This window comes from Rhopilema esculentum, chromosome 21 (assembly GCF_057945365.1).
Source record: "Rhopilema esculentum isolate cy_ngs chromosome 21, ASM5794536v1, whole genome shotgun sequence".
Lineage (NCBI taxonomy): Eukaryota > Metazoa > Cnidaria > Scyphozoa > Rhizostomeae > Rhizostomatidae > Rhopilema > Rhopilema esculentum.
In genome coordinates this window covers 11,347,158-11,364,014 of record NC_142835.1, presented here as the reverse complement: position 1 = coordinate 11,364,014, position 16,857 = coordinate 11,347,158, and the positions used below count along the sequence as shown (strand labels likewise).

The window sequence follows — 16,857 nt, the reverse complement described above, 5'->3', positions numbered from 1 at the left end:
TGTATCTTTTTGCGATCATAAAGCTAAATAAAAAAGGAAGAGGAAGAAGAAGGATAAGAAGAAGAATTTGAAAAGACAGAGAAGAAAAAGCACGAGAACAGGAGGAAAGAGGATTGAAAAAAAGATCAACAATAATAGAAAAATAAGAAGAAGAAAGAAAAACGAAGAAGAAGAATACGTAGAAGAATAGGAAGGAAGAGGCTAAAGAGGATCAAAATCATCCTTTAGTATAAAGAGAATTAAAGATAGAAGCAAAATAAAAAAAGCAAAAAAAGAAGTAGAAGAATTGGACTAAAAGGAATAAGAAGACGAGGAAAAGAAAGAAGAAGAGTAGGTAGAATAAAAGGAAGAAAGGGGATTAAAAGAGGAAGAAGGTTAAAATAAAAGAAAAATAATAAGAATGAAAAGAAAAGGAAGAAGAAGGATAAATAGAAAAATAGGAAGGAAGGGGATTAGAAGAAGAAAAAGATTAAGAAATCAAAGAAGAGGAAGAAGAATAATAAATAGAAGAATAGGAAGGAAGAGGATTAAGAAGAAGATTAAGAATGAAAGAAAAATAAGAAGAATAAAGGGAAAGGGGAGAGGAAGAATAAGTAGAAGAATTGGAAAAGGAGAAAAAAGAATAAGTAGAAGAATAGGAAGAAGAATAGGAAGGAATAGGATTAAAAGAAGAGTAAGAATGAAAGAAAAAGAAGAAGCAAAATAAAATAAGAAGCAAACGATGAAAAAGATTAAGTAGAAGATGAAATAAAAGAAAAGAAGAACAAAAAGACAAAGTACAATAAGGAGTAGAATAATTAGAAAAAGAAGAAAATGGACGAGTTACACATCGAGACGCATAAGAGAAGAAATTGATACTTTTTAAGAAATGCAAAATAGCAATGTGAATTGTTTGGTTTTGTTTTCAAACCTTGGAAATTACTTCTCATTTTCTAACAAAACCTGAGAAACTGTGTTTGAGCTTTATGATTAAAGATAGTGGGCCTATTCTTTGCTTGCTAAGATCAGATATTATTCTTTATAGAAAATTTTTGGGCTGATGTTTGTAGTCAGTTCTGGTAAATTCCCTACATCTTTAATGACCTAAAAGTTGTAATACGTTAAGAGAGATTCCAAAACTCCTTATAAAAAATTTGTTCTAATTTTAGAGTGTACTAAAAAAATTACACGGTTTGAAAATGTGCTTTTATGAGACCCTTACGGGCCACTTGCCCCGACTTCACCCAAACCCCCCTTCCCCAAATATGCCAGCAGTCCTGTTGACGGTGAAAACTGAAGAGTCAAACTTCAGAACTTAAAATTATCAGCAGCTTAGCATCTTAGGTAGATTTAGTTGATACTTAATTTTGCTTGTGTCCTTTAAAAAGTAAAGAGAGAAAGGACATACGTTGCATATTAGAAAATAAGAATTTACTGAACATTATCGAGTTTTGCAGACATCACTTGTTAAAGCTTGCACGTATTGCCTATTGTTAAAAATGCTATGGCCCTAGAGCCTCAGCGATCGAAAGCAGTGGAAGGTCTTCGGTTTGAAAATCATGCGATAATGGATATACCAACAGTACAAGGGAAAAGTCTAAAATCAGGCTCAAAGTCACGATTTGAACATGCAGTGAGGTTTAATAACTGACTTGTTCAGTAGACTGGTTTCTAGTTGAACTCGCTCTCACTTTCACCATTGCTCACACCCTCGTCGCAGTATTGGCGCGATTTGATTCAACATCTTGTGAACAGGAGCAAAGTTTTCTTAAAGCAGGGTCACTTCATAAGTTAAAAGGCATAACTTAGCGTTTCCTAACAGTTAAAGAGAAAACCCAAAGAGAGACATGGTCATTTACAAAAATTATACAATTTAGTGAAATATGACAAACGTTTATTGGATAAGATACCACAGGAATAGAACATTCATTTTAATCATTGCAATAGTGAAGGAAACAAAATAAATATAGCTTGTCCTCATACTACAGTTAAAGATCGTCGAAACTACGCTTAAAAACAACAGTTTACCTAATCTATACCCACCAGACATAGATAAAACGACCCCTTAAAATGATTTCAACTTAGATTTCGGTAAAAATCTAGCTTTAAAGTTTGAGAGAGGTTACGAATAAGGAACATCATACTGTAAAAGAAAAGACCCATTAAAAGGTAAAATAAAATCACCAGCTAACTTGAAAATGATAAAAAAACACATTTTTAGTCCAGAATGTGCTCGTATTTCTTCAGTACAGAAATAAACCGTCAGTCTAAGCAGATTAAATTTAGAAAATGTTTTCAAAATGACGAAAACTATGGTAGAGAACAGTGGCTGGGAATGCAAAAGACAACGATGTAACAGATGAAAATTGTAATTGTATTCATCTGCTTTGCTATAGAAGTAGCCCATTGTACTGTGTGAATACTTGCTCATGCTATATTATTCATAAAAAAGTATGTGAAAACTAACAGGAGGGATCAGAAACAGTGAGATTAGAAGCAAAATTAGACCAAATGCTGAGTCGAAATCAACTTTTTTTCGAAGTCAAAGTAGACTGCTCTCATTGTCCTGCATCAATCTGCTGTGCGTCGCTCTGCATGTCCTGATGCTCTTGGTGCATATGCAAATTTGCTCTTAATAGTGCATTATCGCGTCGCAGTTCATCCATCTGCTGTCTTAAAACTTGGTTCTCCACAAGGAGTCGCTCGTGGTCTTTCAGTGTGTCAGCTAGCCTGTCATTCTGAGACCGTAATTTTTCGATATAGTCAATGGCTTTCGATAATGTTGTGCCTTTGCTCTGCATCGAAAATCAATGTAAATATCTTAAAAACAATGAAGCAGCATGGTATAAAAGCTAGATAAACAAATCAACACCATTGCTTTAATATGAAAACTTTTGAGGCTTAACCATCAAAACTTCACACAAGCTAATTGCAGGTAAAACAAATTAAAACCTATAAACAAGTTTGTTAGACTGGAGTAAAAATAGCCAGAAATGCGTGAGATTACAAATCATGCAAAAACTAATCCTGCGAAAACTTTAAGGAAATATTCCCTAACCTGGCCAGCCTTTGTTTGGTCTTGTTTGCATTCTGGAACTAAGCAAGCCAATTTCTCAATCCAAGCGTTTATTTTTGTCCTTCTCTTCCTCTCAACTAAAGATGAAAGAAAAGTCAATAAATCATCTGAAGAAAAGAAACTATAAAATAGGCCTGTTATATCACAATATCATTAGAAATTGTATGAATTTGAAAAAAATCTATTCAGCAATCTCAAAAAAGAAACCTTTTAAGAAAATTCCACACACAGCACACTGTAGGTTCTTGATCACCCTTCACTACTTATCAACATGAGCTGCTACCATAAAACGATGCACAATCGGACGAAAGCGTGAGAGTTCGTTAAAACTATTTTCAAACTGAGGTAATCTGTTCTACGCGTTTGAAATGAGCTATACTTGGCTATAGATGAGTGAAAAATACAAAACTTGGAGAAATTAAACAAATTAATAGGGTGAAATAGGCAATTGTCAATTGGCAAAACCCCTTGTCCTTTTATGGACTCTGTTAAAAAAATTAGAACTTTCCTAAAAACTGTTTTGAGAGTAGAGGAATTCTTACAATAAAATTGCTTTTAAAGATTTAAAGACATAAACGTAAAACAAAAGAGTCGCCAACTGATAATGGAGTCGTACTAATGCAGTTTAAGAATACTCGAATCTAGACCAACATGGCCGAGAAATTATGTCAGCATAAGTTAAACTTTTCAGTCATAGAACTACCACATAAATGAAAACCATGTACCCTCATTATGTGTAGCGCGTCTTCTTTCATCTCTTGCAGACCTTGTAGTGGTTTCAACTTTTCTGTTAAAAAATGCAAAGGCAAAATTACGACGACATTTCACTAAAAGAAAAAAAAAATTATGGCCCACCCACAAAAGTTTTTCCTTGACCCTTATTTTCATTCTATTGGATATTTTCACGCCATTTTTCTATCATATTCGAGAGGACTATTTCTCTCCTTTTCATCTTTTTTAACTCCGTCTTTCACTCTTAATTTTGCATTTCAAAACAAAGACATGTGGGGCGTCGTAACAACCTGCTTAGACCAAACGAAGAGCCGTATCGCAACCCAGGCATTACAGACTTTCCGTTATTTGATGCTGCAAAGTTATTTAGAGTACCAAAATCGAGCTTGCAAACAGGACAAAGAGTGTACTGTGTGGGTTTGAAACCAGATAAAACCAATAATAATGCATTTTTGTTCTTTGTTCACCAGGGGAATATTGATACCAGCGAAAACTGACGTATGGCTATTCTTTTTACATCTTTAAAGGCCAGTTGGTGGTACTGGGTTCCAGGGCTATTGCCCCCTTTCCTCCTTTTTATGGGGTTTTGTGACACCCCTCTAAGCAGCCCAAAGATGAAGTGACAAATATACTTAGTTTAGTTAACCTGAAAGCTATTACATGATGAGGTCGATTGCTCAATTCAATTTATTCCTCATCCATTTATCTTTTCTCATGAAGAACAGAAGAAAGCCATCAGTTCCCTTCCTATCAACAAGTTGTGAAGCTATTCAGGCTTTCTCTTGATAGAACCTTATACCGAACAACTGAAACTTGCTTTTTAATTTTTGTCCCAGGAGAAATCTTTAGATATAGGCTCCAATGTAGAATCTTTTACTTGAATGAATGCAAGGACCTTGTGTATCATTTTGCATTGGGTAAGCCTTGCAGATAAAAACTTGTCTTCGCCCTCACTTACTCCCAAGAAAAAATTCAAAAACTACACTCCCTAGGCTTACATTTGCCATGCATTGGTGTTTGCATATGCTCATTATATAGGTGTTGCAGACTTGCCCTTGCAGCAAGATGTTTGGCTGTTCCCACATCACAATCACAAACTCCGTTTTGAAAAATGCAAGTCGCCAGGTATCTCAAATTCATCATCGTGTAAAGCTTACTTCCTGGTTTAATCTTGGCAAACAGCAATTTCCGAGAAGTAGATCACCTTAATTTCATTCTCTTCCTTAGATTTTCATAGCCTTTTTAAGCTAAAGACAATATGCTTTTTCTGACACGTCTCTCCTTCATAGTATTCGCTCACAAATTGTATCATAATTGTAGAAAGCTTCAAACAGCTTTATTGTCGCTTTGCTAAGTGCATTTGCAATCATTAGGTTTGGTGTTGAAAGAATCCTTTTAAGTTGCATAGGCTGTTTCGATTTACGTGCAAAGTAACTGCCTAAATTCTTAACTTTGCAGCTACTCCAAATCATCAGCAAAAGGTCAACATTTGCATTTGTTCTCATCTGTTATCATCACTGGCAAATCTTTTTTAACTGACTTTTCCTTGAAATGACTAATTAATTATTGATTTAATCTAGGAGCATCAAGTACTTTGTCGTCTATTTCTAATTCATTTCGAAAAACAACTGAAATTTTATCACTTTCTTCTTATGAGTACCTCTTTGACCCAGAAAGTCTCTTTTGCTGAGTGGGAGATTCTCCAATGCCTGATAATGAGATGATGACCACAGAGATATCTACTAAGTGCCAGAGGGGCTCAGCGCTTACAGTCGCTGACTACAGATCTAAGGATATGAGTCCCTGAATGAATCTAAGAATGAATGACAAAATCTAGAGTGAAGGGGGTCAAGAGCTCTCTGCAAAACTAGCATTCCCGTCAAGAGCCAGCTCTGGCCGTGGGGCTACAAAAAACACGGGCCCTTGTGCAGGAGTAGTGTTGCAGGGGCAAACTTTATGGGTGCCCTTCTAGAGACCCAGGCCCTGGGAATTTACCCCTGCTACCCTCTCATAAGGGTACTGGTGCTAGGCAGAGGAATCACAAGGTGTGTTCACATTGAGTGTAAGGACCAAGACACTGCTCCATTGGCATAACTTCTCAGTGTTCTAAAAGCTACATTGGGTGCTAGGTAGAAACAAAACGAAATTGTAGATGACTCGAAATGTTTCATCCTTCTAGGGCATTTCATTTCCAAGATCCGCTTTGAAGCTTTCAACAGGATCCAAGACGTTGCTAAATATTTTTCCTTGTTTAACCTGCTTTCTGCAAGAAGAGCACCATTTATTTCCCAGAATCAAGTTTAAAGTTTAAATAATAGTACTTAACAATGCTAACAAATCCGAAGAGTACACTGCTTTGCTGTTGCTTTGAGAAGATGACAACACCATCTCTGATTGCTCGACACAAGGAGCACCTTTTCTACATGACTAAGGTATAATTTGTGTTCCTTGGCCAATTCCCAAACAACTTTATAAATAATACAATACCCCGATTGTGTTTGCTACAACTTTGCAACCCACGTAAACACCATGGCAACTTGCCATACTACCATACCAAAATTCCTAGTTTCATTAATGGGGCTTGTAGGCGTAATGCAAAAGAAGGAATCAAGAAAATAGAGACTGAATTATATAGATTGCTTATAAATTTGAAAATGGTCTTTATTTCAAGAACTCAAAAAGCTCTTCAGAATGACCAACCCTCAACAAAATAACGATAATTTAGTAAGCAAATGAAAGTCTAATAGTTTGATTGTTAAAAACACAACGTTTCGAGCATGTACTCATCATCAAGTGGCTAGAAAAGAAACGAGCCGAGCAAAGAGAAGGTGAGATTTGATAAAAAGAAAAGAATGAGAGGGGCGACGCCACCCGAAAAAACAGAATAGGGGAATGGGAGGAAAGTAAGAAAAAAGTAGGAAATAGATATAAAAAGAAATTATTGAAGGAAATTAAAATGTTTATTAAGACCATTAGGATACGCTTTTAGGCTAAAAATTAGATATTTCATTTTAACAACAAAATGGCTTGTTTAATGGCAAAGTTAAGGCTCTTTGACTATGACCCTATCAATAAAAATTAAGCATTACAATATAACTATCAAATCTTATTTCGTCTTGCCGCTTTTCAGAATTTTTACAACTTTTCTTTTTTAGCTGCTTTCTAATGAAATATAAAACACGCAAAAATTTTAAAAAATTACTTTTAAAAAACTTAATATTTGAGAACAAACCACATAATCTGTTTTTACTAACTGGGCAAGATTTTGGCTAAGCCTGTGAGATATTCATTAATTCTTATAAACATACTTGCTTCTATTACAATCTTCTCTAATATATCCCTATCTACCTTTTGAATGCTTAATCTATTGCTAGTTCTCACTTTGTCTTTTTTAATTGTTAAGATTAGGATAGTACAACATCCAGATGTTCTTCCAATCAAATATGGTTGACACCACAACTTTTAAAGAAACAAACATAAGGAAGCCAAAAACTGAAAACAAAAATAAAAAAGTCCAACCTGAATTCTACAGGAATACTATCAGCTTCCACTGCAAATGTGGCACTTTCACCCATCCTTTAAAAATAACAAGGAAACAGTTGAGAAACTCAGGAAGACCAAAAATTAACCACAATCGACAAGTTTTATGAAATGTCAAAAACTGGAGGTTAGCAAGAAAATAGTGCAAGCAGACATTTCAATACAAACTTTGATAACTGACTTTACTCCTAAAATGTACTTCATTATCATAGAGATAAGAATTCTGTTTCTATTGTAATAAATTTATAATAAATGAAATTGTCATAAAATTTATAATAAATGACCAAAATTAAATGACATTAAAATATCAGACAAATGAAGCAACTGAAAAGATTTGTGCCAACAACAAGGATATGAATACTAAACATTTCCTTTCTAATAAAACAGGGAAGAATTATTAGAAAATCAGATCAATTCAGATTAAAGCATAGATCAAGATTTAAAGTATAAATAATATTACGCTGTAATTGGATGTCCTCTTGGTGCAATAATTCTCTGCTGATTTGTGCCAGAAACTGTTGGAATCATATCTTGTGGAGACATCATCACATAAAATTGCCCTAAGGAAAAAACATCAAATTACCAGAAAAACTCATTTGTAAATAAGAGCGTTGAAATATTTTCAACCAATTAATCTTTCATTTTGAAAAAGGGCAAGAGGCTCTGCGCAAAGCAAAATGAAGGTGCTTCATAAAACGAGCTCCTAAGAAACTTAAGGTGCCCCAGTTTACAGTTCAAAATAGAATTGCCTTGAGAGCATCTTTGGGAGGAGTTCAAAATTTTGCAAAAAACAGCGACAAAAGTGGAAGTTTACTCCTCTTAGCATATCTAATGTAAACAAAAAATTTTCAAACAACATTGCGTTTTTCAAATTGATTTTAAATGTTTGTATTTTTGATGCATGGAAAATAGTGTTTTCATTTGAAAATTTATTCTTATAGACATGGCCTTGAAAGGAGCCTGGTATATAATTGAGTATAAAATGTCATCAATCTCTTGTACTGAGTATGAACTCTTGTACAAATCTTATAAATCAAGATATCACAACCATTTTAGAAAATAGGTAGCTTAAGTTTTCAAGATCAATGTTATTCTAAAACATTATTTTGAATTGTGGCAATATCATTTTCTGTTTTCAGGCACTTCTTAAATCATTTTCTATGGCAATATCATTTTCTGTTTTCAGGCACTCATTAAATCATTTTCTATGGCTATTGGAGTGTTAGGTGTGCTTTAGGCACTAGGTAAGGACCCTTATAGATACAATTTTATACAATTTATGAAAGAATTTTAACAAAAACTTCTATACATACAATTTATGAAAAAATTTATTGGCTTTTGACTTTAAATGAAAATATGAAAACCAACAAGTTGATAAATGTGTTATTTCAGAAACTTTCATCCAGCTATTTAAAAAATTAAGCCCCTGGGAGATATTCACAACTCTATGCTAAAAAGTGCAGTTATTCAACAGGGAGCTAAATCAAAACTTTGTTTTATTTACAGCTCAGACTGTATTCTAAAAACAACAAGATTTTTGACCCAAAAAACTAGATGAGCAATAGAGGGTACTTAAAAGCTCCTTGAGCCATGTAGCTTAGGTATTCATTTGTTTGGCTGGTTTTGTTTTCTCCAGAGCTCTGCTCCCTTGAAAAGTAACTGCAGTCATTACTAGAAAGAAGTTTAAAAGCATCACTACATTGTAAGACCACAGGACCTTGGGTTGTTTGCAAATGGCATAGAGATTTTATCAGGAATAAAAGAGTTGTAATTAGCAAATTAAATGGAAAAACTTCCATACAGTTCAGTCATTACAAATCACCTTTCTGCGGCAGGAGTAACAATAGTGGTGATAGAGAATGTGAATATAAAATAAATGAAAAAATTATGAAACAGCAATTAGTTCTTTATCTTGAAACTATGCTCTTGATTTTCATAGTTGCATCTAGAAAATTGTACAGTACACAACATGTTATGATAAGATTCCTTGAAGACTGAAAGACCAAACTTGACAATAATAATATTTAAGGAATAGTATTATCGAACTTATCAAAAGCATTTGATTGTATCCCAATCTACTAATTGCAAAGTTAAATGCATAGGCATGGATGAGAGTGCCTTAGTACTAAAATGTATTCACATCTTTAATGATATGATCTGTCTGTGAGAATAAACAATACATATAATCATATGTATTGTTTATTATTTCCAAACAATCATATCTTGAGTCCCACAGTGCTCAGTGCTAGGCCCTGTTTTATTAAATGTAAATATTAATGATCTGTTTATATTTACTAAACAGGCATTAAATTATGCTGATGCCAACATGATTGCTTGTTTCTCCAGGACTCTACCAGATCTGCTGTAAGCCCTGGAGGCTAGTATGGATTCCATGGCAGCTGCACTCCTCCGATAAATTTTTGTTAAATTATGAGTGCACTCTCACAAACCCGAAAGATGGGTGTGGTTTTGCGTGTGGCTCAAATTAAAAAGCTTTTTTCAAATATGACAAAATGACTTTCTAAATTTGTTTGCAACTTGGAAAAAGTGTTTCATTCCAAATAAAATGATCTTGAGATGGTTGCCGAGAAATTATTTGAGTGGCCCTGGGGGAAAACAAAAATTACGCATGAAAGCGAAGTGAGCAGAAAATTTTTGATCGGGATCTTCAGATTAGCCATTTTCTTGCATTTGTATAAAATGTTTTCTTTGGGCATACATCTGTTATGTTTGATTAATTCTATTCTCAAAATATATTTTCTTTATAAGGCTCCCTAGACCTCAAGACCCTTAGACAATTTGCCCTGTCCTCCTCTTGGCGTTCCTGTTTGAGACAATCCCTTTGGATAATCATGTCTTTGGCCTTTTTAAACATCATTTTGAAAATTATTCTTTTAATTGCGGAACCTTTAGGGATTTGAATAAGAGCCACTGATGGTAGCGGTAGGTAAGCAGTTCAACTCTCAATCATTGAATTCCCCTGATGAGATAACTGCCGGGAAAATATGCACACTCAAAAATCACTGAGAAATGTGATGCTCACTCAAATGTGCACACTATCACAAATACACTCTTGCACTCCCGGGTAATAGCTTGTGCACTCCCGAGATCTCGTCGAAAACTGCAATGAAATTCAAACTAGGAGGTAGAAGCAGGTTTGCACTAGATTTGCTTCAGGAAAACTTTATGATTGCAATGTTCATTAAAAAGACAGGACAAATACCTGTGGTGAGAAAATAAGCATCTGAGGAAAGACTATTGACTCAGAGACCTCGACAAGCTTCTCAGAATTTAGCTAGACAATACACTATATGTTGATCCACAAATTATGGAGCTTTGAAAAAGCTGCAATTCAACTTTAAATGTTCTAAAGAGGCTTTGGTCTCATATTGGTTTCAAAGAGGAAGTCTTTGTTCTTTTGGGAAACTTTGACATTCATAAGAAAAGATTATGAAAAAATCTCTATTGTTTTAGAGAAAAAGTGGGGGAAAAGCCATGGCCCCCGGCCTCCCTTCGTCGGAGGCTTCAGTTTTAGTTTCATTTATTTGAAGTACCTGTATTTGGAGGCCCTGTATTTAAGGCTAGTAGTGTATTTAATTAATCGATTTAAAATACATCTACTACTACTATAAATAACATTAACGGTCTCTCAATCACTTCCTAAACTGGGACATGAATTAATCTTGGGTTTTTCACCTCAAAAAACAAAACAGCCCTAAAAATGAAAAATTTCGACAGGGCCCTAAAAGTGACAAATATTAAAAGAGCCCTTAAAAATAAATTGATTGAGCTGGTGATATCTTATTCGTACCTGGAGCAGCAGAATCGGTGTTTTGAACCGCTGGGTAGTAAGTGTATTTTGTACCATCAGCATTGTCCACTGTCACTGCCACCGCACCAGCCGCACTATTATCAACAACCTCAGATACTGGAGGAACTTGGCTGGCTTGGGTTCCGGCGGCACTCGATATTGCTAGGGTGACAGGGTTAAGTGCAGATACAGCTCCTTGTCCTCCCGGGTCGGCTGAATGCACAGTCATGACCCTAAGTTGAGCTGCCGACTCATTCGCCAGGTTCAACGTTGTTTGAGAATTGTCAGAGACTGTTTGTGAACTTCCTCTATACTGAAACGACCCTCCTGCTGTTGGACCCAAACTCACTGTGGCCTGGCGCTGAATTTTATTACCATCTACATTACCTATGGTGCTCTCTTCTTGAGTCCCAAAGGAACCTCCACCCGCGGAGAAATTCGTGCTGGCGTCTATGGTTCCTACTTTCAGATCACTCAAGTTAGCTCTACGCTCCCCTTTAACTGTCACTCCTCCTTGTATTATCTGCAAAGATGGCGTGTTCGATTGTGACAATGAGGAAGTTGTACTGGTCATAAGTTCGCAAAAAAACCTGAATAATCTTCTTTTCAGTTTTTCTAATTATTTCCTTGAATTTTCTCACACGTGAGCAAGTTTTGTCGAGGTATCTCTGTTTATATCACGCGGTAGAAATCACATGACAAACCCTTCTAGTCATGTGGTGTCCTCTTCGGGCTTTCCTGATAACAAAATGGCGGAGCAACTTCAACTCTGCATATCAAATATACATAAATTTGAATAATTTAACCTTATTTGTAAGACACCGGAAATAATGGCGAACAGCCAATCCTTTTTTGCAAACAACCGGATATCATTTTGACCAATCAGATATTCTAAACACAAAGAAGATAATGATTGCGATGCTTGTAGCCTGGACTCCAGTGCATACATTATTCTTGAATATTGTCCGCCAATTGATTATTGTTATTAAATTTTTATTCTTAAATATTGTCCCCAAAAAATTCCTAAATATTTACTTTTTGACCTTTTAACGTGATATATTATGTTTTACCATTGTTTTGTTATTTTAATATATATTGCTTTGTTTCCATTGTTTCTATTCCTTTAACAAGTTGGCCCCTCAAGTAAGCTAACAATTAGGGACTCCGAAATATTCTCGAAGATGTAAGGAGACCGAGGACAAATTAGAGACTCATAAAAAATTTTGCAAAAAGGTAGGTGGGGCAATATTTGTGGTAATAAAAATTAATTTTTGCAGCCAATCCCTCTAGCAAAAACCTTGATTCTCCGAGCCTTTTCCTTTGAAAATACATGATAATTCTGCTAAAGGCTAAAACAACGGGATGAATGCTAAATATAATTGGACCTACTATAGAAATACTGTTCTTGCTTCTGTTTTTGCTATGTCATTATTCGCGCACCTTTCTCACCTTTCTTATTTACATTCCCTTTGGCAACAAAAGCTAGCTATTTCTCAAAGCCTAGGTTCTATTTTTGCCTCAATTAGCTCCTATTTCATTGCTACCCTTTATTTTCTAGACCATCAGTTCATTTTCTGCATCTTATCTCGTTTTTTTCTTTGGAAATACGTTTAAAAATGATTTTCATTTGGCAGAATCCGATGGAAAGTTCGGATAATCTTTACGGATACAATTCGCAAGCAGTTTTGATTTTCATCATATACCGTTTGTCTGATTGTTAAGTACTGGCTGACATTGTATCAGGTATGTTCAAGGGTACAAGGAGGTTATAGGGTAGAGGGAGAAAAAAGGAACCCCAGCGAGCGAAGCGAGCAGAAAAATTCGGCAACACGACCTTTAGATTAACTTAAAGTACATTTCAGAATGATTTCTTGCAGTCATTATCTTTCGGTTAAAATAGTTTAGTATGGGCTTTCAACACGATAAACGTTTGTCAATTATCCGACAAAAGCCCGAATTTTCCCAGGAGATCGCTGATTGGGGTGCCCAAGCCCCCCATACCCCCATAACTTCCGCCACTGATGAAGAAAACGAGTGGAACAAGACGATGTTGAGAAAAGGAGATTAGTGAAGCCGTAATGTTTATTTCTAGAGCCACCTTCCATTCTACCCTTGTCTCCTTTCTATCCCTTTTTCTCTCCTTTGTTGTGCCGTCTTAATTTTTGCTGTATCTTTGCATGCGAATGGTATCAAGCTTTTTAATTTACCCTTTAACCTAACTCAACTGAGTGCAGCTGGCTATAAAAAACATACTTAATGTCACATAAACATCAGTTCCCCAAATTCGAGATAAGGTACCAGAGCCACGAATTTCGAGCGCGTAAATAGAAAACCAAGCGGCAAAGCGGCGGAGTGAAGGAGCGTTTAGCTGAGAAGGAGGAACTTTTATTTCAGCGCTCGAATCTATATGGGTCTGGAAAACAGGGTAATGAAAGTCATGCTCTGTTATAGACCCTCCTACCTAACTCAAAAGAGTGCTATGATAAAAGTAAAGATGCTTTGAATTTGACTCGTTGTTGTCCAACGAGGCTTAATTATTTGTAAAACTCGAGGGACCATTCACTCTTGTAAGTAGCGTACTAGATTTCCACCAGTCACCGAGATCCACAGTAAAACTCAATATTGTGTTGCTAGGATTATAACGAATAGCAGTTCTGATGCCCCAAGGAGACCACTTATCGAGTTTGAAGAACTCGGGTACTTTTATTTGATCAATACTTCTCAGTTTTGTATATTAAGTTAATGCTGACATGAAATAGTAGAGTTTTATAATATTTTCAATAAAAGATTGTAATCAAACTTTTTTACATTGAATAAGGAACCAAAATAAGATGGAAGAGAAAAAGAAAATGAAAGACGGTCTAGCAATAATACATGAACGTTGAAATCTCATCAGTAGAACTATCAGCTAAAAGCAATTTTGAACAGTGATGTCATCTGGTCTTTAATTTTTCGGCCGATTTCGTCAATCAAATTTCCATGTTGAACATTATTTTTGTCTTCTATGGTAAAGACATAGCAACCAAGATTAAGTTAAGGACATAATTAGACAACATTTCTTTTCACTTTCCCAAAGAAATTTTCCTTGAACACAAAATGACAATTATCGTTTCTTGAGAAACATCTCATTTAATATTAATTCTCATTTCATCTCATCTCATTTCAAGAGAAAGTCAAGTCCTTTGAAATATTTTATTTGTTAATGGGGGACTAACCATTTGCCCATGATAAGAAAGAAATCATAAGAATTCCCTTTTCTGATCTAGATTTAAGCAAAAGATTCTAGATCAGCAGAAGAGCAATTATAAATTTTGCATATACAATGGCTTTCAGTCAAAACCTCTTCTTGTAGAAGGATACAGTGCCAAGTCCCTTATCATAAATTTTACCATATTTGTACTTTTAATCCACAATAAAACATTTAACTATCTGATAATTTATAATATCCATGGCTTTTGAAAATTTAATGGCAATGTTAGGTTGCTAACGACAAAGAAATGTTATGAATTTTATATTTAATTTTGAAGGGATTTAAACAAGCCAAGGATACAAAGCCAACAAATGAAAAAATTAAAGGTTACTATGTAGTTTATCAATGCTTCACCCATTTGTTAAAAATAAACACTCAGCAAAAGGTTTGAATACATAATTAAAGAAACAGTTTGACCAGTAAACATTTGTGATAGGATCAAAAATGAAAATATTGATTTATAGTAAATGTATAACAAATATATACTTTGCTAATATATTAATCTAACAAGAACAAAACTACTGCAACAAAATATGCATTATGACAAACAGCATAATGAAAAGCCTGTATCTTGAAAACATTTATTGACACAACCCGAAAAACTGAAACGTGATATAGTAAAATCATATATAACAAGCATTAACAATAAAATTATTTTTTGAACATTGCTCACAGTGTTGTTTTGCAGCTGTATATTTTCAAAGCCTTTTCTTGCCTAACGATATCACAAATTGTTCTTACAAAATTGTGAACATATTCAAACTTTCATTGAGCAATATTTGCAGACTATAGATGATAATCTGCCCAATGGTGGAAAGAAAACTTGTCGAAATGACCTCAAAGCAATAATGAAGATACACCAATGAAAGAATGCTAGCCAGACTGGGAACTTTGCCGCACACCCACGATATATTGCCGGCACACTCAAATTTTCCATTCGCACATTTTTGCATTTTGGCCACACAAAGTCCCTATTTGAATACATTTCACATGAATAACAATATAGATTTCTTAAAAGTGTGTGATTTCAGGCGCACAGTTGCACAGTAAGAGGCGTGCACTTGCCCGGGCAAGAAACAAAGTTTCCAGTCTGGAATGCTAAGGGGACTTTGATCTCAACCTTACTGTGAAAGTAGAAATATCTTAAAAAAGCAAGTAAGAATAGATTGGGGTTTTAAAAGGATTAACAGCCATAATATCTTAAGAAGATAAAGAGTGGCATAAAAACCAACTCTTTATACTGGTCTTCATGCACATCTCTTCCTAAAAAGTAAAGTGGTCACAGTGATTGGTAGCACTGGAGCATCCTACTTTAAATATCATTTCATTCTGGGGAAAGGCATAGATAGGCTGGGAAAAATGCTTAGCAACATATGTGACATTGCATTTGATTATGTTATTTGGCACAACTGAAAATCAATAAAAGTCTACTAAAAAAGTTAACTACATGCACCTCTCCAAGGTTTTCAGTTATGGCTGCCTGACAGCAGTACAGACAGCTTGGGAATTTGAAAAGCATCACTTCAGTGGCTATTTCGAGGGAACACCATTCTAATGCTGCAATATGTAGGGAACACCAACTTTAGATTAATTTAGATTGGGTTAACTTGCGCTCAGGTGATTTAAGAAAACTGATTAAATTTTGATTATTTTTTAACAAATGAAAGATGCAATTGTTCTTTTTAACTTAAGGTTCCATTTCTATTTGTTGCCTTTCTCTTTTCTTTGAATCTGCACTTTTACGAAGTCGTGAAACTTCTTTCTGAAGCTGCAATTTGTTAGTGAAAAACAGTTTTCTCCATCCAAAATCTCTTGCCAAAGCCTTCATATCGTCAGTAACCCTTCCTGAATATTTCTCATAAAGATTCTGCCATAACTCATCACTGGAGCAAACCTTTCTCAAAGTCTTGCAAACCTGGGAAACCTTGATGAGATCTGTCAGTTCCAGTCCGTGGACTATCTTTAACAAAACATTTTCTGGCATTCTTATCAACCAATCTCCAAAAATGACGCCTTGTATGTAGTGTAAAGTTTCGCAACCAAAAATTCGAGTTATGTCTGCCTCCATTATTGCATCGTATCTGAAATCTTCGTGGGTAACTCTCTTTTGACTAGGAGGAACTTTCAGCTGATCTTTACGCAAAGAAATCCTCCAGGAACGAAACAGAACTTCAGTTTCTGTGACTAGAAGCTGGTGAAAATCCTTTGAAGGAGCTGGAGCTTGGCCAGATTTCTCAAAAAGAAGATGTCCTTTTGACATATAAGGCATTTTACTTACTTTGATAGATGCCTATCAATTAACAATGGCAAAGAGTAGTTGCAATTTTGTTGCCAACTTCAAGTTTCCCGCTACTTGTGTTTTCACTTTTGCCTAACTACCATTAGGTACTCCATGTAGACCACGAGAAATGCGCCTTCGTAGTAGTCGAGCAACACTCGTTGAACGTTGAATGTCATCTATGAATTTAT

General features: G+C 35.2%; 2 protein-coding genes across 2 annotated transcripts; both read right to left on the bottom strand.

Annotated features, from left to right (window-relative positions):
• Window positions 1-1,830: 1,830 nt before the first annotated feature.
• Window positions 1,831-11,897, bottom strand: LOC135684219 (uncharacterized). The gene is made up of 6 exons (XM_065199673.2): window positions 11,139-11,897; window positions 7,788-7,887; window positions 7,307-7,363; window positions 3,781-3,842; window positions 3,038-3,132; window positions 1,831-2,774 (listed from the first exon to the last, which is right to left on the bottom strand). The coding sequence occupies exons 1-6, from the start codon at window positions 11,710-11,712 to the stop codon at window positions 2,538-2,540; spliced, it is 1,125 nt and encodes a 374-aa protein (XP_065055745.1). The 5' UTR covers window positions 11,713-11,897; the 3' UTR covers window positions 1,831-2,537.
• A 3,104-nt stretch (window positions 11,898-15,001) lies between these two features.
• LOC135684220 (F-box only protein 36) lies at window positions 15,002-16,782 on the bottom strand. The gene has a single exon (XM_065199674.2). The coding sequence runs from the start codon at window positions 16,655-16,657 to the stop codon at window positions 16,076-16,078; it is 582 nt and encodes a 193-aa protein (XP_065055746.1). The 5' UTR covers window positions 16,658-16,782; the 3' UTR covers window positions 15,002-16,075.
• Between the last annotated feature and the right edge of the window lie 75 nt (window positions 16,783-16,857).

Bases quoted from the DNA above. Each gene is read 5' to 3' on its own strand.
- LOC135684220 (XM_065199674.2), bottom strand. From the start codon at position 16,657: ATGCCTTATATGTCAAAAGGACATCTTCTTTTTGAGAAATCTGGCCAA.
- LOC135684219 (XM_065199673.2), bottom strand. From the start codon at position 11,712: ATGACCAGTACAACTTCCTCATTGTCACAATCGAACACGCCATCTTTG. The intron at 7,364-7,787 runs GTAATATTATTT...TTATTTTTAAAG, and splicing joins AGAGGACATCCAATTACAGC to GATGGGTGAAAGTGCCACAT. The intron at 2,775-3,037 runs GTTAGGGAATAT...TTTTCGATGCAG, and splicing joins ACCAAACAAAGGCTGGCCAG to AGCAAAGGCACAACATTATC.